Source organism: Zootoca vivipara, chromosome 3, assembly GCF_963506605.1.
Source record: "Zootoca vivipara chromosome 3, rZooViv1.1, whole genome shotgun sequence".
NCBI lineage: Eukaryota > Metazoa > Chordata > Lepidosauria > Squamata > Lacertidae > Zootoca > Zootoca vivipara.
The window spans coordinates 52,478,041-52,504,247 of NC_083278.1; the positions used below are offsets into that span (position 1 = coordinate 52,478,041).

General features: G+C 39.9%; 1 protein-coding gene across 1 annotated transcript in view; it reads right to left on the reverse strand.

Annotated features, from left to right (window-relative positions):
• Positions 1 to 4,863: 4,863 nt before the first annotated feature.
• MAN1A1 (mannosidase alpha class 1A member 1) overlaps positions 4,864 to 26,207 on the reverse strand; it is a 60,111-nt gene continuing 38,767 nt past the window's right edge. The window contains exons 6-12 of the mRNA XM_035109187.2: positions 23,004 to 23,127; positions 21,219 to 21,312; positions 17,059 to 17,174; positions 15,298 to 15,517; positions 12,970 to 13,142; positions 11,033 to 11,148; positions 4,864 to 9,888 (exon numbers count right to left, since the gene is read on the reverse strand). Of these exons, the coding sequence (XP_034965078.1) occupies positions 9,765 to 9,888; positions 11,033 to 11,148; positions 12,970 to 13,142; positions 15,298 to 15,517; positions 17,059 to 17,174; positions 21,219 to 21,312; positions 23,004 to 23,127 (967 nt within the window). The 3' untranslated portion in view covers positions 4,864 to 9,764. The remainder of the gene's footprint in view (positions 9,889 to 11,032; positions 11,149 to 12,969; positions 13,143 to 15,297; positions 15,518 to 17,058; positions 17,175 to 21,218; positions 21,313 to 23,003; positions 23,128 to 26,207) is intronic.

Consider the following 26,207-nt stretch of genomic DNA (forward strand, 5'->3'; position numbering starts at 1 on the left):
GTGGTTGGGAGCCCCTTCTCATTTGCTCTGGCTGCCCGATTTCTGTCCCATCAGTCCCATAGGCACCAGCCCCCACGGCTTCCTTCTCTCCTATATGGTTTTGTTTTATAGAAATGTGAACTGTTTTGTTCTGGAGCAGGGGCGAACCACTTATTTGACAGCAGGGCCAATGGTGTCATCTTTTGGGCACTATTTGCCAATCGTCTGAATGCCAAATAGCTAAGCTTTTCTCAAAGAGCCATCCACCAAAAAAAGGTAAGCTGAGGAAGAGGGAGGTTACATTCACATTCATGGCTAAGGATTAAACTGCTACCTTAGGATGGTGCCGGAATTCTTTTATTATGACCAACCAGAACAGTCACAAAATAGTGAATAAGCATTTGAGTTCATCCAGATTGGATGGTAAGCAAAAGGGTTGGAGGTATAAGGGGTGGGGAATCGGTTTGGCATTGAAGCCAGGGGGTCTGCAGTGTTCAAAACCTTATTTTTGCAATACAATCTTAGAATGGTGTGTCATGAAAAGATTCTGCCCTTCAGAGATTATTACCACTACATTGCTGAATATGAAGCATGACTTCTTAAGATCATACTGTACTTCCAGGGGAGGGGACTTAAAGTGACACCATCCTAAGTTACACAAACACTCTCACTGTGCAAATAAATGTGCATGTTTTGAAAGCTCCTACAGTATTTTATTGCTTGATTAAAAACATTTTAGCCATATAAATAAAGTGGCATTTGCAACCGAATGTGAATGTGAGAATGTTGGGGGATATAACCCAACGAGGAGCTCTGTCTCCCTTCACATCTGCTCCTCTATTTGTTCAATTTGCATTTTTAAATTAATTCCATTATTCTTATGGAGCCCCAGCCTTCTTTCCTGTCCTTTCAGCATCTGTCCCCATGACACCTTCCTTGATTCCAAACCCTGAGAAATAAAAGCAGCTCTGCGGACCAGCTGGTAGGAGAGAGCCCTGTAGCTGTCCTCCGATTCCCATGTGGCTCCCCTGAGCGATGTTCTTTTGAAATACTAACAGCATCTCTGGGCTGCTCCAGATTCTTGATTAAACTCAGCCTTTCTAGTCAACAGCTGAAAGGGACGGCATCTTTAATAATTTCTTTAATTCCTTTTTGGCTGGGAAAGTGTAAAAATCAAAGTCCACGAAGTTTTTGTTCCCCAGAGAGAGCTCAAGCTTTTTATTTTATTTTGAAATTGCTCCATGAAAGGAAAGTACGGTAGTAAGAAAACCTCTCTCTCCCCCCCCCCCATATACCATATATTCCGGCGTATAAGACAACTGGGCATATAAGATGACCCTCAACTTTTCCATTTAAAATATAGTTTGGGATATACTCGCCGTATAACAAATACGACCCAGCGTATAAGACGACCCCCGACTTTTGAGAAGATTTTCCTGGGTTAAAAAGTAGTCTTATAGGCAGGAATATACAGTGTGTGTGTGTGTGTGTGTATGTCCATAACAGCTGTCCAAGGATTAGGAAACAGCGGGAGATGCCAGGAGTGTGCTACAGCTTGGAAAATTAATAATAATAATCATTATTAGGATTCCTAAAGTGTCCAAGAGTGTTCAGAGCAATTACTTGCAATAAAGCAATTACTTGCTTTATTTAAACATTTCCCATCCCATCCTTCAGCACAAGCGCTCTCAGAACAGCTAACAAACCCAAAGGTCCTTCTCTGCCCCCTTTATCCTCACAACAGCCCTGTGAGGTAGACCAGAATGAAAGTTGGTGAACAACAACAATGCTCAGGGATGATGAGGGCTGGAATCCAAAAAACCTGAGGTGCTGCAGGCTTCACATAATTTCACTGTTTGCTTCTGAGAAGCTCCATTCCCCTAAGTTTAGTGGGATGGATGGATGTGGCACTCCGTATTTGGAACAGGAGGTCTTTTTTTGATACACAGGCTAAATACAGGCATTGAACCGTTATTAATGATTTTTCACCTTTCCTGCTCCTTCCAGTGGGGCAAGGTTTTAAACAGCTGCAGGGTTGTAGCCCTTGCCGTGACTGAAACTTACATACTGTGGCTTTCATTTGCCCCCCCCCCCCCCCCGCCGAATTTAGCTTTTGAGGACTGAGATCTCTTTCATCTCCCTTCATTGTTGGATCTGTAAAATGTGCAGACTCAGGTTCTGTTTGGTTTTTGAAATGTTAATTCATTACTTCTCACTTTCTGTTCTTTTTTCTTTGCTGGTTTTCTTTGTTGCAACATTTGTCTGGATGTAGCTTGGGGGTGAGTCTCAGTGTCATTTCACTGTGCTAACATTTGAGAAACCAGCACAGTATTGAGCTTAATAGTGGAGATGACTTTGGTTCCGCTCACCGAGAACTCTTGAAATGGGCCCATTGGAGAGAGGTGCAGAAATCATCATAATATTGTGAAGCATCCCTGCAGCTCTTGAACAATCACATTTGCACAAATTGTTTATACCTTCTGCACTGGATGTCATATGTTCAAAAGGCATGTCGTTGCGTACTTTGCGGTATGCATCTAGGTTATTTCCACCCTTGGGTTTTTCAGAGTTTTGCCTTTCCCGTCTTGTAGGTCAGGGGCTCACTAGTGTGTCGGCCAGTACCTTCTAAGGCAACTATTTAAAGTTGCAGTGCCCTTCCCTTAAAAATCCACAATGCACAAGGGAGTGGGATGTATTCTACATAGTGCTAACTTAAAGTCACTCAGCAGTATACTTTGGTGAAATCCCTAGTGGAACACCTTTGCACAAGAGATGGTAACTTTGTCACACAATCATGAGATTCTTAAGAAACCCTGTGTTTTCAGATCTGAGAGCAAAAAAGAATTCATGAATCTAGATAAATCTGGTATTAGTCAGAGTCTTAAGAAGAATTCTTTGCTCACTGTGAGTCAGAGGTTTAGCAACTTCGGAATCAGAATTGGAGGAAACATAACAATGCAAATGCTAACAAGAAAAAGGAATGTTACCAGTTTCATAGTTCAGTCCTATGCAAGGTATTTCAGAGGTCATTGTTGACTGTGCTCAGTTTCCTTCTAGGGGTGGATGTGTGTGTAGCTTAAGGGTATTTTCATCCAAGACTTAAATTTAACACAAGGCTGTGACTTCAGTTGACCTCTAATACAATTGTAAACTCATTTCAAGGCGAGTCAAGCTCCTTCAAAACAATTCTTGTCATTTCACAACAGCCCTAAACATCTATTGAGACTGATATAAAGAAGCAATCAACAAACAGTGATGAGATTCTGTAGTGTGTTTGCTTTTAAATTCTGGAGCATATCTTTCTAGGCAAGCATGAACAGCAAAAACAACATTGACCCACACACTGGCATTGCTCTTTCTTTGCTTTCTGCATCATTCCTGTAGGAACACCTAAGCAGCCTTTTCAACAGCAGGGCAGTGGTGTGGTGGCGTCTCTCACAAGAGAGACTACCTGATCTCTCCAACCGCTGTTCCTCACTATTATGCAAAGTATTTTCTTTAAGCAGTAGCAGAAAGTGTGCTTTGCAACTTTAAGGTCCATATGGCCCACATCTGAATTTGAATGAGTTTGTATCATCAGCTCCAGCCAGCACTACCAATTGTCCTGGATGGTGAGAGCTGTAGCCCAACAACATTTGGAGGGCAACTGATTCCCATCTCTGATGCAAATGTGACCTTTACATGAGGCTGGTGGAAGTTTTTAAAGATCTCCCTTGCAGTACCTGTTGGTGAAACTAATGTATCCATTTAGTCTTGTGACTCAGCCTATCTTGATTTGGAGGAGGTTGGTGACAGATAAGCCCTTTCTTGATCCCATTTGATTCAGTTAGCCATACTTAGAGTAGACCCACTGATTTATATGTAACTCATTGGGAGATGAGCCAACTAACTAGAATGCTTGGGTTGAACTGAAAGAATCACACAAGGAGCTTCTTTTGTAAACATGTGCTGCTCAGTTACACACTACAGAATATCTCAAAGGATTTCAGGGGATTTATTGATCTTACCTTTTGTCCAGAAGTCACAAATGCAAGTTTTTTGTTGTTGTTAAAAACCATATCCTTAGCTCATTGGTTTCTTATGCCTGAAAGGTAGAATGGCTGTTGTAGGAATCCTAAGTAGGAGACTCTTTTTGCGAAATTATTAAATGGAGGTACTGTCATGTTCATCAAGATTCCCAAGCTCACATGAATGTTGGGATGACCTGAGCTGAGATTGCTCCATTAGAGGCCGATTGAGCTAACAGCACCTCTTTTTTCCCTAGGATTCTAGTACGAATAATGTCATATTGCTTCTTCCCATTTTCTAAGCCTAAGACCTTCCAATCATGTCACCAAATCTTGTAAGAATGGTGCTGTGCCTTGGGGAGAAGGGGTTGAATAGAATTGTAGAGTTCAAAGGGCTGCCAAGGGCCTTCTAGTCCAACCCCCTGCAATGCAGGAATTTCAACTAAAGCATCCATGACAGATGCCATCCAATCTCTGCTTAAAAACCAATGAAGGAGAGTCCACAAAAAGAAGAAATGTTGCCCCTCCACCGGTTTACCAGACTGACAGAGACTAATTGACAGCAGGGTTGCCTATTCCTTAAGAAAAAAAATAGCAGGGCAGTAGATTACACACACATAGATATTAGCACATTATTGGGGGAGTGGCTTTATGGGGCACCAAAAATCACTTGGACAAGGACTGGATATAGCTTGCAGGCTGCAGTTTAGCTACTTCTGGTTAAGTTAGTAAGTACTGTAGTAGAAATAAATCTGCAGAACCAGTTTTGGTACATTACCTCCCATGCAGCTATCCAGCATAACTTTTCCTCTTTACAGGACATTTAACCCTTTCAGCACTTCAGTGCAGGGGAAAAAAATCCACCAAAATAAGAGGCTGTATTAAAAGACTTTATTCACAATAGATTTTTTTTTGTTTTGTTTTACAAATATAGTTCTTAAAAAGTAAGCATTTTGTTCTCTTATAACTTCAGAGATTTCTATAAAGGTGGAAGAAAACTAAGTGGGATATGCAGAAATAATAAGAAAAAAATACACAATATGACCACACAAGTTTACTGAATCAACAAGGTGTCACCGGGTATCATAGAGCTGTCATATAAACAAACATGGAATTTAAATTCGCATTTCTTAGGATTTAATATATATTTAAACAACTGCAGTGTGATATGCTGAAGAGCAATGTAAATTTAGACACTGTTGAAACAGGAAGAGACACTTTTTTAAAAATTAAAAATTGCCTTAAATTACATATACAGTGGTCAGCATTAGCTCAGTCACCCATAGTTACTCCTACTGAATGTAAACACAGTGTTATTTTACTAAAAGTTAATTCTGAAGCTATTTACACCATTGTAAATAATTTCAGGACTGTAGCTACAACTTTTTAAATGGTGATCACTCTGAAGTTTTATACTTTGGTGTTTTGTGTTAACATAAATCACTGCTTTGAGGATATAAAAACATGTTTCTCTGACACTTTGCAGTTCTACAGGGATACAATCTTCTTGTCTACTTACATCACTTTACAAAAAAGGTACATTATAGTGCAGCTTGTACATACAACCTGATTACTGTATGTTATAGAAACATTGTGCTCTTTCAAATAATAAGACCAATGAACAAAAACCTACTATAATCAAAACTTCCCATAAAGAGAAATATTTAACTGATCAAAACACTTGTGTCAAATATCTTAAGGAAAATAAACCTGGTTAAATAATCACTAAATTGCCTGCAAGAGGAAAAATAAGAAATATCCAGTACAATTCCTGCTGCATTTATAAATTTCTATTTCGACTCTGTTTATAGTGACTGACAAAAAAAAATGTTTCACAGAAGCACAGTAACCATTTCACACATTTGGCCAGGTTTCCCCAAAATGGCACCAGTGGGTTTTGATGAGGTCCTCACTGGAAGATTGGCAACAAATAGGGGAGAAATCTATGCATTAGGCCAGGCATAGGCAAACTCAGCCCTCCAGATGTTTTGGGACTACAACTCCCATGATCCCTAGCTAACAGGGCCAGTGGTCAGGGATGATGGGAGTTGTAGCCCCAAAACATCTGGAGGGCTGAGTTTGCCTATGCCTGCATTAGGCAATAAAAGATGTCAACTGGAACTGAACCACTGACAAAATACTACTGTTAGAGAGTGTTGGAAAAATGATTCCCTTTAAAGGCTTCCATCAGGACATTTTTGTGAAACAGGGAGCTTAAGGTGTAGTAGTATATCCTGCCTAGAATATGGGGTTGGACTGAATATTGTTTTTAACAATTCACTACATATGGCATTATAGTTTGAGGGCTATAGGGTTTACTGAGCTTTGCTCAACCAGACAATACTTTTATGTATGAACATCTGCTGAAAGCCCAGAAGGACAAGTCTACAAAGGCCTACTTAAGTTCAATGATGCCATCTCTTGGAATGTTTAAAAGCCTATTAAAGTGAACAGAAAATATTGTGATCCAAAGGATTTTGACCTTGGAAAATCAGGACAATTTGTCTTAGCTATACATAGCAGATTATATATCTACAGATCATTTTTTAAACAAAATGTTCCAGATTGATGCATGAAGAGGAGAAGCAATCAATTGGCACAAAAAAAGGGCATGGTAATTCTACAAGGCAGCCTGTTTAAAATGGAGGCTGGCAGGACTTTAGTCAGAAGGCAGAAATGGAATACTATATTAGAAAACTGAAAACCATACTAGGTAATCCAAGATCACTGCCGTTTTTATTGGCTCAGTCTTAGAAGAGGCCCTCTGCTTTTGTTTCTAAGGCTTATTCCTCATATAGGATCTCAAATAAGACAATTCACATTATACTACTATGCCTCTGTGGGAGAAATTTGCTCAGAAGATGGATTCCCCCCATCAAAACTAGCTTCCACAGAAAGTAAGAGGGGGTTCTTCTGTTGAAGCTGTAACTTAAGCTTAGGAAATCATTTAAAAATATCATTAAAAATAAAAAAACTTATAGAGTTAGCAACCTTCTAAAATTGTGGTGACTCTGTAGCCCTACATTTAATTGTTGTCTTGCATTTGCTTTCCCATTTTAGGTTTTGAAGAGCCAATTAAGCTTAAAAACAGAGTTCTGCCAATCAATACCAGCAGGCTTACATCATTCCAAGTTACCAGATGAGAATACCTGTACGGCTGAGTATATTTTGACCCTGTCCTCTTGCTTGTGTGTTGCATATATTTTCTTTATATGGCAGAAGCCACCACTATTTGCTCAAAAAAAAATTGAGAATTTAATTCCATTCTGCATTTAGACTTTGAATATACACACAATAGTGCTTTGGGTGATACAATAGGATGTTCTTTGCAGTTTGAAAAATGCATTATAGCCTGTGTGCTAGAAATAAAGCAAAAGCTCCTTTCACCTTCATTCCTTCAAAGGGAGGGGAAGGGAGGATAAAATATAAAGTTTCTCATAGCAGATAGTAAAGAAATGTTTAGATTTACCACAGTATTGATTTTCTATACATCAGGCTTTCAAACTCTTTTCAAATAAAAATGTTTAACGTGAATAACATTTGAATTAATGTCTCACGTAAATGAGTAAAGAATTAAGCACACAGACACATAGCACAAGAACAGAGCATATGAAAGGCTTATTTTAATTAGTCTAACTGATTTTCTGGACTATAAAGATGTTAGCAGAAGTCCAGAATCAGAAACATGACACCAATTCTAGTTAAATAAAGGGAAAAAAGCTTGTATTTTCATTATTATACTTTATTATAATGGTTCTTGTGATGGCTTAAAAAATCCATATACCAACACCATATCCAATTATTTGAACATCAGTCTTGAATAATAATCAAGTTTTAGTATAAGTAAATTTGCTAGCCAATTCATTTGTAATAAACAGAGATACATGTGTGCCAGCAACTCGCATGGTTTCCTTTGATTCTTCAGCTACCATGCCTGATCTTAGAATAATTTTTTTAAAAAAATTGGGATGGGTGGGTAGGGAATGAATGTAGCATGGAGAGGCGCAGAAAGAGAAATCAGACATAAATTTGGGGGGAATTATTGCTTGTGTGTTCTCACTATTTTACTAGATTGAAATATAAGAGATTTCATTCCTATGGCCTAATCTTGTGCAACAGAACACTGCCATGACCTTCACAAATGCTGTGGCATAGTCCTGCGAAAATCTATTATACTGAAAGTTAGCATTGTATAAAGCTGTTCATCAGCGCAGAAACTGATGCAGATTATCACCAGATTTTTTAAATCTGCGGATCACTCATTTTATGCACCATTCCAAAAAGTCCTTTAGCTACCAAGGAGTTACCTGTGTTGGATCAAATCTGTGGTTCTCATATTTCTTAGCATAACAAGGGTTGCAGTAGATTAGAATAACAGTGTTGACCATAGCTGCCAAGTTATCCCCTTTTTTAAGGGAAATTCCATTATGCTGAATAGGCTTGCTCGCGAGAAAAGGGAAAACTTGGCGGCTATGGTGTTGACCTGTTAAATCACAAGCACCTATGTGGTCAAGTAGTTTTAATATATTAACCACTAATTAAAAGCTATTCTTTTCAGAAAGGCATCCCAACTGGTAAACTGGAAAAAGCGGTGCTGTTTCATCCTCTGATTAGACTACTAACCAAAGTTATTGAAAAAAATTGGGCTGTCTCAACCAACATTCCATTTCTGTCACTTTGATTAACACTCATTAATATGAGTACATAGAGGAATATTTTTTAAAGCAAAGCATTTAAAGCAGTAGTGGTTTGTTTCCATCTCTCAAATGTGAATGAAAGCTGAAATGTGGATTTCTAAAGCATAGCACCTTCTCTTCCTACTTCCACAGCATTGTTCCTGGTCACACAGTGGAATGTCTGAAATGGCAATCAACATACTTGCAACACTAGCCAGTCCTAGTCTCGAAATGGACTAAGGCTTAACATAGAGGAGTTCACAGATCAGCCCATTTCTCATAAGAAATTACAAGTTTCAGGAGACACCAGGTTGTGCCTTCAAATGCAAATAATGCTGAATCTTTGCACTAACAGAAGGTTTTGAGAACTGCAGTCTCAAATTGTTGGAAATAAGGGTAAGTTCAGATGGCAGCTGCTACGATCTTGGTGTTGTGGCTGCTTGTGAAACCAAATATTGGGGGGGGGGGAGGACTCTAAATTTACTTGTGTTTAAGTTGATTTGCAGTTATGTTCTAAAATTATTAGATAAGGGTTTCAACATCTGGACTTTGCCTATCAAGAAAAGCCACAGTTTAACATAATAGTGCACACAGATGAGATGAAACTATTCTTATGAACAGAACACCTTCTAAAGTATTCAAATTACCAATTAATGATAGACCCGCATAAGAAGAGGCTGTCACAGTCAGATTTGTCTCTAGTAATAGACAAACCACATTAACATATATTAAAAAAGAAAAAGCTCTTCATACTTAATTCTTTATGGCTTTTTGCAACACAGCAAAGTATTACAGCTTAAAGCAGACATCTCCTCACAGAGGAGGAAAGGATTTTGCAGTCAAAAACAAAACGGAAAACAAGTAACATGCTGACCTCTGTATTCTATTTGGCCAGATGCACACTGCAGCCTAACAAAATCTAGAGATGACAAGTTACAATTCCTGTCAAAAGATAAATACGTTTAATTATAATTAATTACTTTAGGTCCCTTGATAAATATTGTATGGGTAGACACCCGACTGCAAAAGATTGATTCAAAACTAAAAAATGATGGAATTTTAATTACTACATTGTGTGTCCCAAACAGAATTCAGCATTATTTTATTGGCTTTTTCTTTTTTCCTCCTCTTCTTTTTTCAGAACTGGTAGAGGGTGTGCCTCAGTGTTAAAGACCCAATGTTCAAACGGTAGAAGATCATCTTCAGAAAATAATAAATATAAATACCTGGCAAAAAGAAAAGGATGTTTAACAAACTACAAAACTGGAAGGCTCACATAGGAATAATAATGGAACATTTGTATCTCTCAAAACACCTAGATCAATAAAAGTGCAATATATCTTAAATGTGGCGTAGTGGTTAGTTGGTTAGTAGGACCAGGACCTGGGAGAACAGGGTTCAAGCTTATTATGTGACTTTGGGACAGTCTCTGTGCCTAAACTACCTCACTGGGTTGTTGCAAGGATAAAATGGGGCAAGGAAAAACCATGTCTGCCAACCCTTGGGTTCGGCGCGGTGCGCAACCCGAAGTGTCTGTAACCCGAGGTATGGCTGTATAGCACATTGCCAGAGTTGAAAACACTTCATAAATTCTCACTAATAATATTTATTATTCCCATGTTACAGAAAGTAGGGTTGGGTCAGAAAATGGAGAATTCAAAGTAACTAAGCAAATTTCTATCTGAGATGGATTGAATCGCAGGACTTTCTAGTCCTGCGAGTATTTGTTTATATCTTGACTTTCTTTCAGTGAGCTCATAGCAGCATAAATGGTTCTCTCCTCCAGTCTATTCTCATAAAACACTGTGAGGTAAGTGGAGAAACAGGGATGGGTCCAATGCTCAAGGTTGAGTGGGAATTTGAACATGGTTCTCCTAGGTCCTAGGTCCAACACACTACCCACATGTCAGTTTTCAGAGGCACAGAACCAAATGACTGCAGCCTCACCCTTACTTGGAACCAATCTGCCTGATCACAGCCCTGGCTTTCCTGTTCACAGTTACATTTCTTTCTATGTCCTTGTCTGAACTGACATGCTTGCTGAAGACGTCAGCAGTACCCCCCTGCTTCTATTCTGGCCACGAACAGCATTTCTACGCAATTCTTTGCCAAAAAAAGCAGAACTCATTTTCTCCACCATATACCAAGATTATGTGCAACACTCCCATCTGTTAAAATACTATGGGACTTCAGTAAACAGAACATCTTGTGTTTGAAAGACCACTAGCAATAACCTGCTTGCTTCTCCTGGTCCTGACTCCCCATATTCCCATACCCCTTTTTTGTTCTGTTGCCCTTTACGCCAGCCCATACAAAGATGAATGACTCTTAGCTCTTCAACTTTTAAACTGAAGGGTTTCAATTGCTTACTTGAGTGTTTCTGAAAGGAAGAAACTCTGCTGCACATCATCATGGGTTTGACGGTTGCTGTAAACATCCCTAACACCAGAATAGCCGCCATCTACTCTGCAGTATTTTTCCAATGCCTGAATTCAAAGAAAGGAAAAGAGGAGTTTGATATTTTAAAACTTACACCCTGCCCTTTAATGTAAAACATCTTCAGGGCACCTAATAGCACGAAGTTAAAAATTCAAACAATATAAAATAGCATGATTAAACATCAGCATCACAACAAATGTAAAACAACTGCCCAATTGAAGCCAATGAGACCAGTTAATGATTACTATTCAAAGTATCATTGATTTTGATCCATTTAACATACAATGTCAAAATGGAGTCCTCAAATTCCCTACACTGTAGTTTTTTCAAAGGGATACAGTTCCTGAACTCAAAGGACATGCAGAGTAGAAAAACTACTCTCTTTATTCCATACCTAGACAAAGCTCCTATTGTACTGATGTGTTTCCCAGCTCACCAACCATTCTGATGGAAGTCAAAGATACTGAAAGATACTGGGCACAGTATAATTTGGGACTTAAATACTTGAAGTTATCCTAGTCTCTGCTGATGGGGCCCTACTGAGAAGTGCACCAGTGAGTGATTGCAGCTGCTACTATTATGGTTTTACCATTTCAATATTTGTCTGATATTCATGTTTTGATATTTATGATTACAGTTGCATTGAACTTTATATTTGGCTGTGGTATTTGCTATGTAATTATTGCTTTGGGATCACTTTTGACATGACCGGCAGCCAATAAATCCAAGGAATTGGACACTGAATATACTCATGTTAAAATAGAGTGAGGTACTGAAGGATACTAAAAAAGAATGAATAGTTATTTTTCAAACAAAAGGAAATAGGAGATTTGTGGAGAACTGTCTGGGATATTCTGTGGGAAACTGCAGTCAAACATATTTTGTGAGGGCACAAGGAGAAGGGGACGACAGAGAACGAGATGGTTGGAGAGTGTTCTTGAAGCTACAAACATGAGTCTGACCAAGCTGCGGGAGTGGAAGACAGGAGTGCTATGGTCCATGGGGTCACGAAGAGTCGGACACGACTAAACAACAAGCAGTCAAACATAACTATGCATGAGTGCTAGTTAGTACATGAAGGGGTTAAGAGCAGAGAAGTTTGTTCCTAGACTCAGGTCACACTTCTCTGATGTGGGAGGAAGTGAAGCCTTCTCTTCCTGTTCCCTCTCTCTGTGCCATGTAACTGGCCAAGAAGATGTGTCTAAGCAAGTTCCAAGCATGTGTTTGATGCTTTCTGTATTTTCTACCCAAGAGTGTTCCGCCAGTGTTCTCCTTGCTGCTGCTTGGATAAATGCATGAATCTTTGGAACCTCTGGAAGGTTTTGTAAATAAAGCATTTTAAACGTACTTACCAGTGTGTAGTCAGTTCATTGCAAGAGTGGTAGAAAAAGAGAACACTGTAAAAGGGTCTAACAACCTATATTCCTATTGCTATATTGCTGCTAGACTTTTGTGTGTTTAAACTCTGCAATTGGGGGCTCTCTTCTGCCACAGAGTGTGCAAAGTTCCATGTTTTGAATCTGGGCACCCAGCGGATTCTTTTGTTATTTACCCCCCACACGTGGGTCACAGGGATTAATATTTACCTCCCGTTTGTTTAAGACTCAAACTGACAATTTATTAGTCATTTCCAGCTAATGCACAATGTATGGAGGGCACCAAGGAACTAAAATCAAAGAGTTAGAAACAATGTATAAGGTCACTCTTAATGAGGAATTATTTAAGGAACTGGATAATTATAAAAATAGATCTGCTGAATTCACATGAGGCAGAAAAATCATTAATTTTTACTAGGCAAGCTTATTCTGAGTGAAAATAAAAGACATTGTTCAAAATTAAGCCTTTAAAGAAACAAACAAATACATTACCTCTACAGCTTCCCAGCCCCACTGCCGGTACTTTGGATCATGAGTGAATCTCCACATATACATGTAGGTTTCGATAACTTCAGGCCGTAAGATGTAGTATTTTTCATTCTGTCTAGTAGCAATTGCCTCAACTCCACCATCAAACCTGAAAGCTTCTGGTCCCAGCTTCATGCCTACACAAACAATGTGCAATATCCAAATGAGTTGGCACATGAAGAACTTTCAACTCTTCAGCATGTGGTAGAGCTTTATTAATGTACGTGAACCATTCGTATAAGCTTAGTACTATGCCACAGAAATATTTTTGCCATTTCTGAACTCCACTATTCAATGCTTGCATCACTAATGCATGACATTTTAGTGTGGAGGGCACAAATATTTTGAAAGCATCCCAATAAAACATAAAAAACCACACCTCTTCTATGACATTTATTGATATGTCTGGCCCTTCCAGGGAATAATGCAGAATAAAAAGGGTAAACTGGGTAAAACAAAACTAGAAGAATGAATCTTCTTAAAAATTGTAGGCAACAACATTGGAATATGAATAGGCCTTATGTATGAACTACTCTAATAGTTTTCTAGCAATATTATTTTCTCTCACTCCAGGGTTTATTGGAAAAGGAAACATGTCCTTGATAAAACTTTAGCTTGGATATTTAAAATCTTATTATTTGAGTACATAATGCTGACTGGTCGAAAGGGTTTATATGCCAACGGTTTAGCCTGTTTTAAATAGGTCCAACTGGCCTCAACTAGAAGTCAGGTAAGGGACACTCCTTCAGCCGAGATCCGGCGAGCACCCTCACTTTTGACTCTTAGGTGTATCCTCAATATCTTTTTATACTGACAAGTCTTGCATTGTTCTTTTAGTCTGGCACACCATTTTAATTATTGTTTTGCATTGTTTTTAATGATGTTTTGTGTTTTATTGCAGTATACCGCCAGTATGTATATGTAGCATATACATACTTTAATAAATATTGATCTGTGCTTGTTTCAAGTTCTAGGCAATTCAAAATTAAGCTCTAGCATGCAGTGATCATACTTTGCAGCCAAAGTTGATACAAAAGTCTGCTACTTTTCCCTTTACTGGACAGTTTGGTACAACTTGGAAGTTTATAAGACAAGTGCCTGTTCCTTTGGAAGCAGAAGCAACTATTAAAACACACTGAAATCTACACAGTAGTCATTAGTAAAGGCAGTTAAGTGCAAGACATAGGAATACATTTAAATCTGCTGGGAACACGTTGCATATTTTTTAGCTTTTTTAAAATACCTGTAAAAACAAAACCTTTAGAAGTTTTCCCCTTGATGTACATGGATATTGGACAACTGTGTACAGTATCTACTGAATGTGTTTTAACAGAGGCAAAATGATACATAATGCATGTGTGTTGAAATCATAGAATCATAGAGTTGGAAGAGACCACAAGGACCATCCAGTCCAGAAATGGGGAAGCTTCCAAGTAAACTGAGTAGAACTGATTTCTAGCACAGCCTTCTCCAATGTAGCACCCTCCAGATGTTTTGGACTATGTCTTCCATTACCCCGTACCACTGGCCATGCTAGCTGGGGCTGATGAGGAGTTGGAGGTGAACAACATCTTGAAGGCACCAGGTTGGTAAAGCTAGTCTAGCTTTTTACATGTCTGTCAAACACAGCCCACTACAAAACTTGCTACCAGTGTTAAAAGAGAGAGCAAGAAATACTCTTTAGTTAATAAGAAAATAGATTACAGGTAGTGTCATCCTGTACCAGTCATAGCTTCAGTGGTGCTGTCTAACTACTCCAAAGACAGAAGAAGGTTGTCAAAAGCAGTTCTACAGCTGATCTTTGAATGCATGAATATACCACTCTGGGTCTTAATATCAAGGGAAAACTCCCCCTCAAAAAACTTCCCTCCAAACAACATACAGTGATACCTCAGTTTATGAACTTAATCCGTTCTGGAAGTCCGTTCTTAAACCGAAACCGTTCTTAAACCGAGGTGCACTTTCCCTAAAGAGGCCTCCCGCTGCTGGTGCCCTTCCACTGTTCGGATTCCATTCTTAGACCGAGGTAAAGTTCTCAAACCGGGACACTACTTCCAGTTTTGCGAGTTTGTAAACCGAATCGTTCGTAAATAGAGCTGATCTTAAACTGAGGTGCCACTGTACTCTGCTGACTGTAATTTATTTTAACTGTTTTTAATACTAAATTTCAAATTGCTGTAATCTGTGTCATCTGACAAAGGTATTTGAGAGCAGAAGCAGCACTAACCATCAATATAGAAATGGGCAAGTTTGGGGGGGAGGAAGAGCTACTCCACAAAGTTTAATGCTTACTTGTGCGATCATAAGACTCATGACATGTGCGGGCAATTTCAGCACCAAGTTCAATGTGACGTCCAGTTTTATCAGCAGGTGCTCCATCTGCACCCAGAACGAACATCCCTCCAGCAAAGCAAGTGAGGTGGCCCATTTTGTGTTCAAGTAGCCCACCCTTCCACTCAGCAATGTACATCAAACCAGTGCTAGATTTTCGGAGCAGATGGGTTTCGATAGACTAGAAAAATGCAAAAATATTTCTGTATTAGAAATAGACGCTCAGCCAGAATGCATACTGCAGATCAGAAAGGGTACCAGAGGATGTTGTCATAGTTAACAAGAAGAATGAAGGAAGCTCTTTTGAGACAGGAAGGCTTCCCTCAGAAACTAGAAGTGTTTCCCAAATTAGAACAATATGAAAAACAAATTTGTACCAAAATGCTAGCAGACGGTAATGGTTGTAAAAAGGAAGCATATTGCTAAAAACATTAAGACAAACAATAAAATAGTCTTTAAATACATCAGAAGCAGGAAACCAGCTAGGCAGGTGCCTGTATCAATAGAAAGCAGGGGAGGAAAAGGAGTGTACAAAGGAGCTGAATAAGTCGTGTCGGTCTTTACTGCCTGAAGTGACATTTTCAGGGAGCGACATGAAGAACCGAGGCAAATAGCGACAAAGGGCAAAATGCTAGGCCTTACTGACATACTTAAAATAAACAACTTGCCAGATCCAGATAGTATCTACTCCAGCATTCTTGAACTCTAATGTGAAAAGATTTAGGGGCTTCTTAGCAGTCCCCCTCCCCTTAAGCGACTTCCATAGGTTGGTATAGTATTTCATGAAGAATGAGCAGCTGTCATGGCAAGGGCAGATTTTGGCACACACAGTATGTTACTGGTGTTTCACATATGCAGTGGCCTCTGTACAGCATGGGCTTAGTTGACATATCTGATTAAACTTCTTAAAAAGATGGAAGCCCAACGTATGCTTCCCTTTACCTGAGGGAAAGGGCTACGTTTAGTACAGGACTGCCACATACCATGCACCTGCTATTTTTGCTTTAAAAAATCCACCATCTTTGAACAGTCACAAAGATACATTTTAGTCACAACAGCCAGCAAGGGCTTCATTCAGAAATAATAGATTTTCAATATTTAGTTATTGCTGTTCCTTTTATCCATTTGCGAGGGGGGGGGGGTCCTGCAAGGCAACTACACACATTCCGTCAACTAATGTTGTCAACATAAAAGCTATTGAAAAATGTGCTGTCATGATGTTTTGATACAGAATTGACAAATGTTTAATAACCATGTAGGTCTGGTTCAAGAGATTCTTTGTGTGAGCAGACCTGCTTCCTTCATGCCCTTATCACACACCGTTCTGAAAGGACCCTCAATCCTGGGAATTTTTCCGGTGCTAAGCATGGAGTAAATAATATGCTTTGTTAGTACTGTACCTCTTTTCACAGATAAACAGGCTTCAGCTAATCTTACAACTAGAGGGAAACTGGGAATCTGACCACTGGACACACCTACATAATCAGTACAATGTGAAGATAGATGTAGGAGGAAAGCATGGTCTATTCATAAATTAGGAACAATGACATTGATGTAAAGTATATGAATATACTTAGAAGTATTGTTTAAAGGAATACATATTCAATCAAAATTTATTGTTGAAATCATTTAAACAATCCAGACACTTAACACTTGCTGCAAAGCCCCTTTCTTTAGAAGGTGTTTCATATTAGAAAATCTTAATTTATATATTTCATTTACCTGAACAGCATCATAATACATCTGCATGCCTTCTTCATCTGTCTTGTCTGACATTAGCCATGCCTTCAGCAAATATTCATAAAAGCTATCTCCAAGCCCTCCAATTGACACATGATCTGAAAAGAAACAAACAGAAGAGCACTCTAAACTAATTTCACCTTCAATTTAAGGGTCTGCACACTCCCCACCCAATTTTAAAGATGAACTGCAAAACAACTCTTTGCACAGTAAAGCCTGAAACCCAAGAAATTATTTTAATCTGTAACCCTGCGTACCCTTATCTAGGTGTATAATTGCCATTGAACAAAGTGAGGCTGACTTCCAAGTAGATATGCAAAGGATTGGGCTGTAAGCCATCATTTAGAAGAAAAGCGCTCTACAAACAACACTTTTTGTTAAGCTGATTATATATAAATCCAATCACTCTGTATTGTATTACTTCAAAATATAGTGCTCTGCGAGAATGAAAGAATGTCAAGCATTTGGCCTATTTAGCTGAACTCTACCCCTAACATAGTTAAAAAGCCCTCCCATTCAACCTGATATGATGAACTCATTCTATTCTTTCTATTCTTTAGGTGGGACCGACACATGGTTCAAATCCAATGCATACCGTCATCTGGGTTTAAAAAGGTGAACCAGTCTAATTTTAAGTTGACTCTCTAGGTTTGATTTTAAGTCACGTTGTTCAATTTTGCAAGTTGCATCTACCTCCTCTAAGGTGGCTAAATATTGTGCTGCTGCATGTAAATTAGTCACCAGGGACTAATTGTACCGTAGTAAACACCATTTTGTTTTTCGTGTCTGGTGCTTTTAGAGTATGATACAGTTACTAGTGATTTTATTGTTAGGGCTCTCTATTTTGTTTTGCTTGATATTTTATATATTTGCAAAAAAATTCTGGTCATTGACCGTAATGACAAATTTCCTAAATGTCAGCCATTGCTGTGACTTCAATCACAGCAAAACAGTGAAAGGAAGAATAAAGTGAGTGTTTCACAAAGCTAATGAGCGGAATGCTGGAGCAATGTGCCCCGTGGACCAGAAATTTATTTATATTAAATGAAATCTGGAAAATTGAGGATTATGTCTATTCTGGGAGGGATGGGGGGCAGCTTTCCCTTTCACACCTATGCCAAATATCCTGAAAAGAAGAAGTCTATTTAACTTCATGAAGTTCTTCCTTTCCAAATTATGCCTTCAAAATTGAAAGCACAGACATGCTTGTTTACTCTTTAAGGCTTAAAACCAAACAAGTAATATGACCTACTTTTTCCTATTAAAAGTTTCACCTTCACAGTGTGGATCTTTTAACTATCAGCCTGTGACCTGGTATTTAGTTTTCTGAACTGTTACCTTTGCTATTCATTTCCAAAGAAATGTTCTGTGATGGCAAGACAGAATTACGAAGAACTAACAAAACAGAACACTTTTTTTAAAAGTAAAGAAATACCTCATTAATTACACGAGTGTCCACAATACAAAGAAGAAAGAAGCTTTTCTCAGAAGAATGAGTGCACTTTCTGTGATGGAAGGTTGATCTCTGAATAGCAGCATTTAAATGACCTTTGCGGTTTCCTAAATGAATTATCTCAGAAACTCTTGACATTTGCAGACTAAATAGCACAAGCAGAGTCTCATCAATAATAAGTCCTGCTATTATATCCATGATTGCTAGAGACAAATCTAATTGACCCATGACGCTGAAAATCACTTTCAATTTGCAACTGAAGTAACAAAGGCTAAATAAATGTACAGGAACAATAGCAATAAAATAGTTCCGACATTCGGAACTATAGTACTGCTGGTCTAATTGTAGTAGAAAATATTTTGCCTCACAGTGGCTATTGCTTCAGTCTCAATATTCTGTAAAACCCAGTGTCAACATTTTTGGTGGTATTTAGTAAAAGGTAGGGTGTGCACCAGATTCAGCCAAAGCCCAAAGTCCAAACTGAATCAGGTTGATTTGTGTCCTGCCCAGATTGGGTAGAAGCAGAAACAAATCACTACAGGGCAGATTGGCTTGTCCCAAAAATATTTGTACAGATTTAGGCCAATCTGTAGCTCCAAACGGTCTCACAGAAAGCCAGGCCAATGTTTCAATTAATAATTACAACACCATATAAGAATTCCAGTGTGGAGAGAAGGGGATCTGGAGGAAGGCTAGCAAGATCTCCTCCTACCAAACATGTGCTAATCACAGGCTTGCAGGGAGGAGCTGGACTTTGCTTTATGCATGCTGCGGGGCTACCTAGAAGGCTCCTGGTGTGTATGAGAAGTCTTAAAATGAGAAACACTTTTGGAAGTCCTGTCTCTTATAAAGCGTTTGATGGGTTTGGTTGCATTTCTTCAGCTTGTGTTTGTTTTCTATCGTTTGTCAAACAATCCCAGTTTCCTTGTTTGTTTGTTTTGAAATGTTTGCCTATTTTTTATTTTATTATCTTCTCATTGCTAAGAATATTGCATTTTGATTATCCCAACCACAAACTACAAGAAGGATCTAGCTTGTGTTTTGTAGCCTAGAGGTGTTTTACCTTTTTATTTCTACAGTGGTACCTTGGTTCTCAAACGCCGAAAACCCGCAAGTAAGTGTTCCAGTTTTCGAATGTTTTTCAGAAGCCGAACGTCTGGTGTGGCTGTCAGCTATTGTTTCCTGGGCACCTGAACTAATCAGAAGCTGTGTCTTGGTTTTCAATCATTTCAGAAGTCAAATGGACTTCTAGAACGGATTAAGTTTGGCGCTTTTGTTTTTGCTATTTATTTTGCATTTTTGTTTCTGGGGGGTTTTTCAGTTAATTTGTTTTTGTAACTGTGTGGAACCCAGTTCAGCTACTGATTGATTGTGTGGCTGCGGAAATGGATAAAAGCCCCCCATCCAAAATGACGATCATCAGTGCAGTTATAATAATAATAATTTTAATTTCTATTTATTTTATAGCACAGTACATTGATTATTGTTTTCATTTTATGGATCAATGGTCTCGTTAGATAGTAAATTTCATGTTAAATTGCTGTTTTAGGGGTTGTTTTTAAATTGCTGTTTTAAGGGTTGTTTTTAAAAGTCTGAAACAGATTAATCCGTTTTGCATTACTTTCTATGGGAAACATAGCTGCCAAGTTCTCCCTTTTTTTAAGGGAAATTCCCATCTGCTGAATAGGCTTCCTCACGAGAAAAGAGAAAACTTGGCAGCTATGATGGGAAAACTCCACTTTGGTTTTGTAACGGACTTTGAGAACCAAGGTACCACTGTATTTGTCATCCAGCCAAACTTTGTGGCCACAGCCTACTGAATGCAATATTATCATAATTTATCAGCAAACATAGTGCTCAATCATGTCATTTCTCATGTCATTTCTGAGTCTAATTTTTTTAATTACTTTTTTTTGAAAAGCAATTTTTAAAGGTGTACAGCACAAAAAGACCTGCAGCTATGCATCTGCAACTAGGCAGTTACTCCCCTCTAGAGAGGTTATCATGCCCCCAGTTTATATGTTTCTATGTCAAAAAAGCAAGTTATTGTAGTTTTATTCTGTAATGCAAGTCAATTTGTAAAATCAGATTGAGTCTGATCCAGATTTACAACTGGAGCAACAAATCAAACAAACATGTCTGTGATAATACTTTATGAGAACACTTTATGAATTTTGAAATCTTGTATCAGTAAATCTTTTGTTAAATATTTATAACTAGCAAGTAAAATACACGTGTTCTCAAGTTAACTGCTGCATTTGTAATGAACTGTGTCCAAAAGAATTGTCCCATTCACAAAATGAGTCCCACCTGCACAAGATAATTTCCCCTCCCTCTTCTCCCCCCATGCAGCCCCACACTCTTTTCTGAGTGTTCCCAAAACCCTCCAGAGGAGATGGAAGAGGGAGGGGAGGCTCATTTTGCTTGCATGAACAAGACAACTTTGCTATAACCACTTATAAATTATGAAAATGCATTTCTATTTCCTGAAAACAAAACTATAATAATAATTTTGGTTCAGAGTATATTTAGTGTACATTTTATAAACAAACACAAGTAATGAAGGGACAAAGAAAAGCCACATGGACAGTATAGTTCAAATACCTTTTTAAAAAGTCTTTTAAATGTTTTGTCTTTCAACAAAATAACTGAAATGTGCGCAGACCGCCAGTGAAAATGATATACTTACGTTGACCCCATTGACCACTACTCGGATTTAGGTAATTAGGATAAAGACCTTCTGGCTTATCCAATCGTTTTAAAACTTTTCTAATGTTCATAACCTATGGCAAATAACAAAATCATGGTGTTTCATGTGCACACTTTTTGGTGTATTTTACATAAAGAATTTATTCTTTGCAAAAAGAAAAGAAACGTATGACTATTCAAACTTAAGGGAAGCAACTCTTTCAAGAGTACTGGATTATATTCTAACTAAACCTCTCCTGACAGTCTCATGAGCAGAGTTTTGCTTTTGGGACACATTCCACAGTGAAAAGGAAGGAGGAAGAGAGGAAATGCTTTTTGCCACTCTCTCCTTCCCACTGCAGCCCCTTGAAAATCTGCTTGAAAATCATGAGAAGCAACAAAATGGGAAGAGGAGATTGACAAAAATGCTGCCCTGCCCATACTCCAACCGGACCTTCTGCAGGATCCCAGCTGCCTATATAAACAGAAGCAACCCTTCCATTTGCAGATGAGTTGTTAGGATCCAAGCCATCATTTTATACTGGCTTGCACTCTCCCCCTGCCCCACTCTCACACACAGCCCATACAGGAATGGACATCGTCCAGAGCTATTTTGTGTAGCTAAGTAATGACTTCTTGTTAGATTAGTGTTGAACATTAGCTGAAAAGTAACCTGGTTTCGTAACTCCTCAATATATGTTTGAGAACCTATGGCTGCATTTGAACTTGGGTATTCAGTAACTATAGTTAAAAAACGCAAATAACCTGTGCATGAGCTGCTTGCTGTCCTACCAATCCTGTTTTGCTACTCCTTGAGCTGAGCAAGGAAACAAACCACAAACTGGTTGGCTTAGCATTATATCCAAACCAGCCATTTGCTTCACTCTCTAAACCCGAAGCCAAGGTTTGTTCTTAGTTGCAGATTGTGGTTTGGAGGAGAGGGAGAGGAGGTAGAGAAGCAAACCAAGAGTGCTGCTTTGGACAAAACATAAAGTAGCCCTTTGTGGTTTGTTTACCTGATCTACTAAGAGAGCAGAGAAGTGGAAGAGCTTGGGCTGGACAAACAGGGTAATTTGTTAACTGCTTATCATTATATACAAATGAAGCTTATATTTGTAATACAGAATGTATTGGGGGCAATTATGGGTTGTGTTCCATGTTAGGCTATTACAAATGTTTCATCTGAGCAACTATATTAGCTTGCCAGGTGGGTGTCCATCCCACCATGTGCTACTCTAGGGGATCACCCAACCACTTCAGAGCCAATTTCATGGGTGCAGGGGCACACAGGGAGAGGCAAGGGAGAGAGCCTCACTGCAAAAGCAGCTACACAGAGCTTCCTCTGATGGGGTGAAATATACCTAATGAGCCCTGTGTTTTTAATCCCCCACTCAAGTTAGCTGGAAAACATTTCCTTTGAATCAGCACCTAAAACAGTTGTGCCATAACAGGCAAGCACAGCATGATTTAAGGATGATTACTACCTGTAAAACTACTAAACTTAGACCTTGGTCTAAGTTGGATACAAAAAAACCTAATGCAGAGAAAATCCACACACGCTTCCTCTCCCTTGTTTGCAGTACAAGATCAACCTAAGATACTTAACAGAAAGCTCTTTCAATGTGTACACTTCTATCATCCTACATTCATAAAACATTTGAAAGAAGTGCTCTCTGAAAATAAGTCCAGAAGATCCAAAGAACAAAAATGGAGATATTCCCGACAATTGGCAATTGTCACACTTCCAAAAGTGTGATGCAACTACTGGCAAAAACTCTTAACTGACCTTTTCAGCAAACACTGGATTTCCAGATAAGTGGCTTAGATGCATAAATTCCAAATGCAGAGTTCCAAATTCTGCCAAAATACTGCTTCCTCCTGAAGCCCAGGGCCAGTTGCGACCAATGCCACTAAAAAGGAAAAAAAAAAAGTGATGGGAGATTGAGAAATAAAACAGTTGCAACATCATGCACTATGTAGTAGCTTGACAAGAAAAATAAAAGCCCTGAATACTAAATGCAATAAAAAGCCCCTACCGTGTTTCTCATATTATAAGACATGTCTTATATTAATTTTTTCCTCAAAAAAACACGACAAGGCTTATTTTCAAGGGATGTCTTATTTTTTAATAAAGTGCACGCGGGCGCTGTTTGCCGGGCTTGTCAAGCCCAGCAAGGAGCGCCCGCCGATCTTCGGTGACAGGCGGGGGTGGGGGGAGACCAGAGAATGATCTCCGCTTCCCCCCACCCCCGCCTGTCACACAGCACAGGTCCGAAGATCGGAGGGCGCTGTTTGCCGGGCTTGTCAAGCCCAGCAAACAGCGCCCGCCGATCTTTGGTGACAGGCGGGGGTGGGGGGAGAGCGGAGAACGATCTCCGCTTTCCCCCCCACCCCGCCCGTCACACAGCACAGGTCCGAAGATCGGCGGGCGCTGTTTGCCGGGCTTGTCAAGCCCAGCAAACAGCGCCCGCCGATCTTCGGTGACAGGCGGGGGTGGGGGGAGAGTGGAGAACGATCTCCGCTTCCCCCCCACCCCCGCCCGTCACACAGCACAGGGCCGAAGATCGGAGGGCGCTGTTTGCCGGGCTTGTCAAGCCCAGCAAACAGCGCCCGCCGATCTTCGGTGACAGGCGGGGGTGGGGGGAGAGCGGAGAACGATCTCCGCTTCCCCCCACCCCCGCCCGTCACACAGCACAGGGCCGAAGATCGGAGGGCGCTGTTTGCCGGGCTTGTCAAGCCCAGCAAACAGCGCCCGCCGATCTTCGGTGACAGGCGGGGGTGGGGGGAGAGCGGAGAACGATCTCCGCTTCCCCCCCGCCTGTCACACAGCACAGGTCCGAAGATCGGCGGGCGCTGTTTCCCGGGCTTGTCAAGCCCAGCAAGGAGCGCCCGCCGATCTTCGGCTCTGTCCCCCGATGCGCTACGGCTCGGGGAAGCAGGCAGGGAGCTCCTGCTGGGTCCCGCGGCTTCGCCTCTCACTCGGTCGGGGCTTTGCGATAGTGCTTATTTTCGGGGTATGTCTTATTTTTCACCAACCCTTTGAAATCCTGTCATGGCTTATTTTTTGGGGATGCCTTAAAATATGAGAAACACGGTACTATGCAGCCTCTTATTTAATCACATTTGTATCTCTTCAATGTTCACATGTACTTTGCTTTTATTTCCTGTTAATGCTGTTAAGCAGTCAGAGCAGCACTTGCTTTGGACTATGCCTAGTTCACAATACTTAGAAGAGCTGCATTACCAAATCATTTTTATGTGAACCTGTTCACTAAAATTAGTGCTGTTCACCTAAATTAGCTATTTGTAACATTTTTATGTGAACCTGTTCACCTAAATTAGTGCTGTTCACTTAAATTAGCTATTTGTAACTATAGGATGGAGCCAAAATGTATCATTCAGTTCTTTTCAATATTAGCACATTTAACCTATCTGCACTGCTTTGCTACTATTGCAAGTTGAGAGGATGCCCAATCTAGCAATAAGCTCATTATACACAGACATTACCATGAAGGAGAAGGCTTAGAGATACCAGCCCTTCCCAAGCAGATCTTTTCTTTCCTCCAGAGTAACATACATTACTGTCACATGCTTCATTGAGTGAACTTGTCTAACAGCCTCAATCCTATGAAATAAGCCTGAATTAGTTCAAATTAGCCCGAATTAGCTTATGCCCAATGGACGTTGACTCCTTGTCACACTTGGCCAGCTTTACGTGATGAAAACTGAACCAGCATCCATCCTTGGTATTCTCTTCCAGCTCTTGCATGGAACTTACTAGTCTGTCATCTCAGGCTAGTTATGGTCATGAATCAGTTATCCACATGAGTGAACTCTTGACGGACTTCTGGTCTACCGCCAGCGCTGTTCGACGGGATTTGCCTCGAGCTCCGAGGCAACCAGGCTCCGCGAGGGGGTGGGAAGAGGCGCGATAGCGACGCGCCACCCCAAAAGAGCCCCAGATCAAGTGCCCTGGGGACGAAGTGCTTGGCAGCGCCCCGTTTCTGCGACTCCTCAACTCCCCGGTAAGCCTAAGAGCCCCGGAGAGAGTTGAGTGGAAGTTGCGGGGGCCATTTTGAGCGCAATCGTCACCCTCGCGAAGCGAAGCTACGTGCCGACAGCGGAGAGCGGTGGATTCTTTCAAGTAAAGATTACAAATTGGAACCTGTCAGTAAAAAGGGGTGTTTTTTTTGAAATTTAATTAAAGAATTGGCTACAGGGGGTGATTTAAAAAGGAAGTCGATTGCCCCCTTTTGAGAGACTGTGATGCAATGAGCTAACCACTAAGCTGATAAAGTGGGAAGCTTTCAATTTACTAGAAAGTGGACCTAAAAACCCTCCTCTGTAGCAGGCACAGGGGAGAGGTTTGAATTAAGTGGAAGTTCCTGCAAAAATTGTGGTATTGTTAAAAGTAAGTCCCTCTGGAAGTCGGACCCGGGTCAGTGAATGGTGTTGAGAATATTGTAATAATAAAGAATTTGCTTAAAAAGTATTGAAGAAACTTTGATTAAGACCCTAGAAGTTATGCGGGGGGGGGGAATGTTTTTAAAGGAAGAATACATCCAGTTTGGACTTAAAAATGGTGATTGAGAAGATGGAATTTGATCCCTGCCATTTCTGGCCGTATAATCTGCTGGACTCACATGAAATTTGAGATACCTAAGATGGCTGTAGCCACAACAATATCATCACAAGACTTGGCTTGGCAAAAGATTTTTGTGGTGCTCTTGGAAATTAAACAGGAATTGGATGAGAATAACAAGCAGCTGAGACTAGTAAACTGTGGAGAGAAAGGAGTGATTGTCATAGTGCAGAAAATGGACTTGAGAAAGAAATGACCCCAATGGACAAAGAAGAAATGCAAGATGCTCAAACACAAATATTGGAAGAAGAGGAAAAAGATGAAGGATACAATGTTCCACAAGTGAGAGATGTGGAACAGGACTTAGGTTGGATACAAGGAGGCCTCAAAAAAGAAAGTGTATACTGC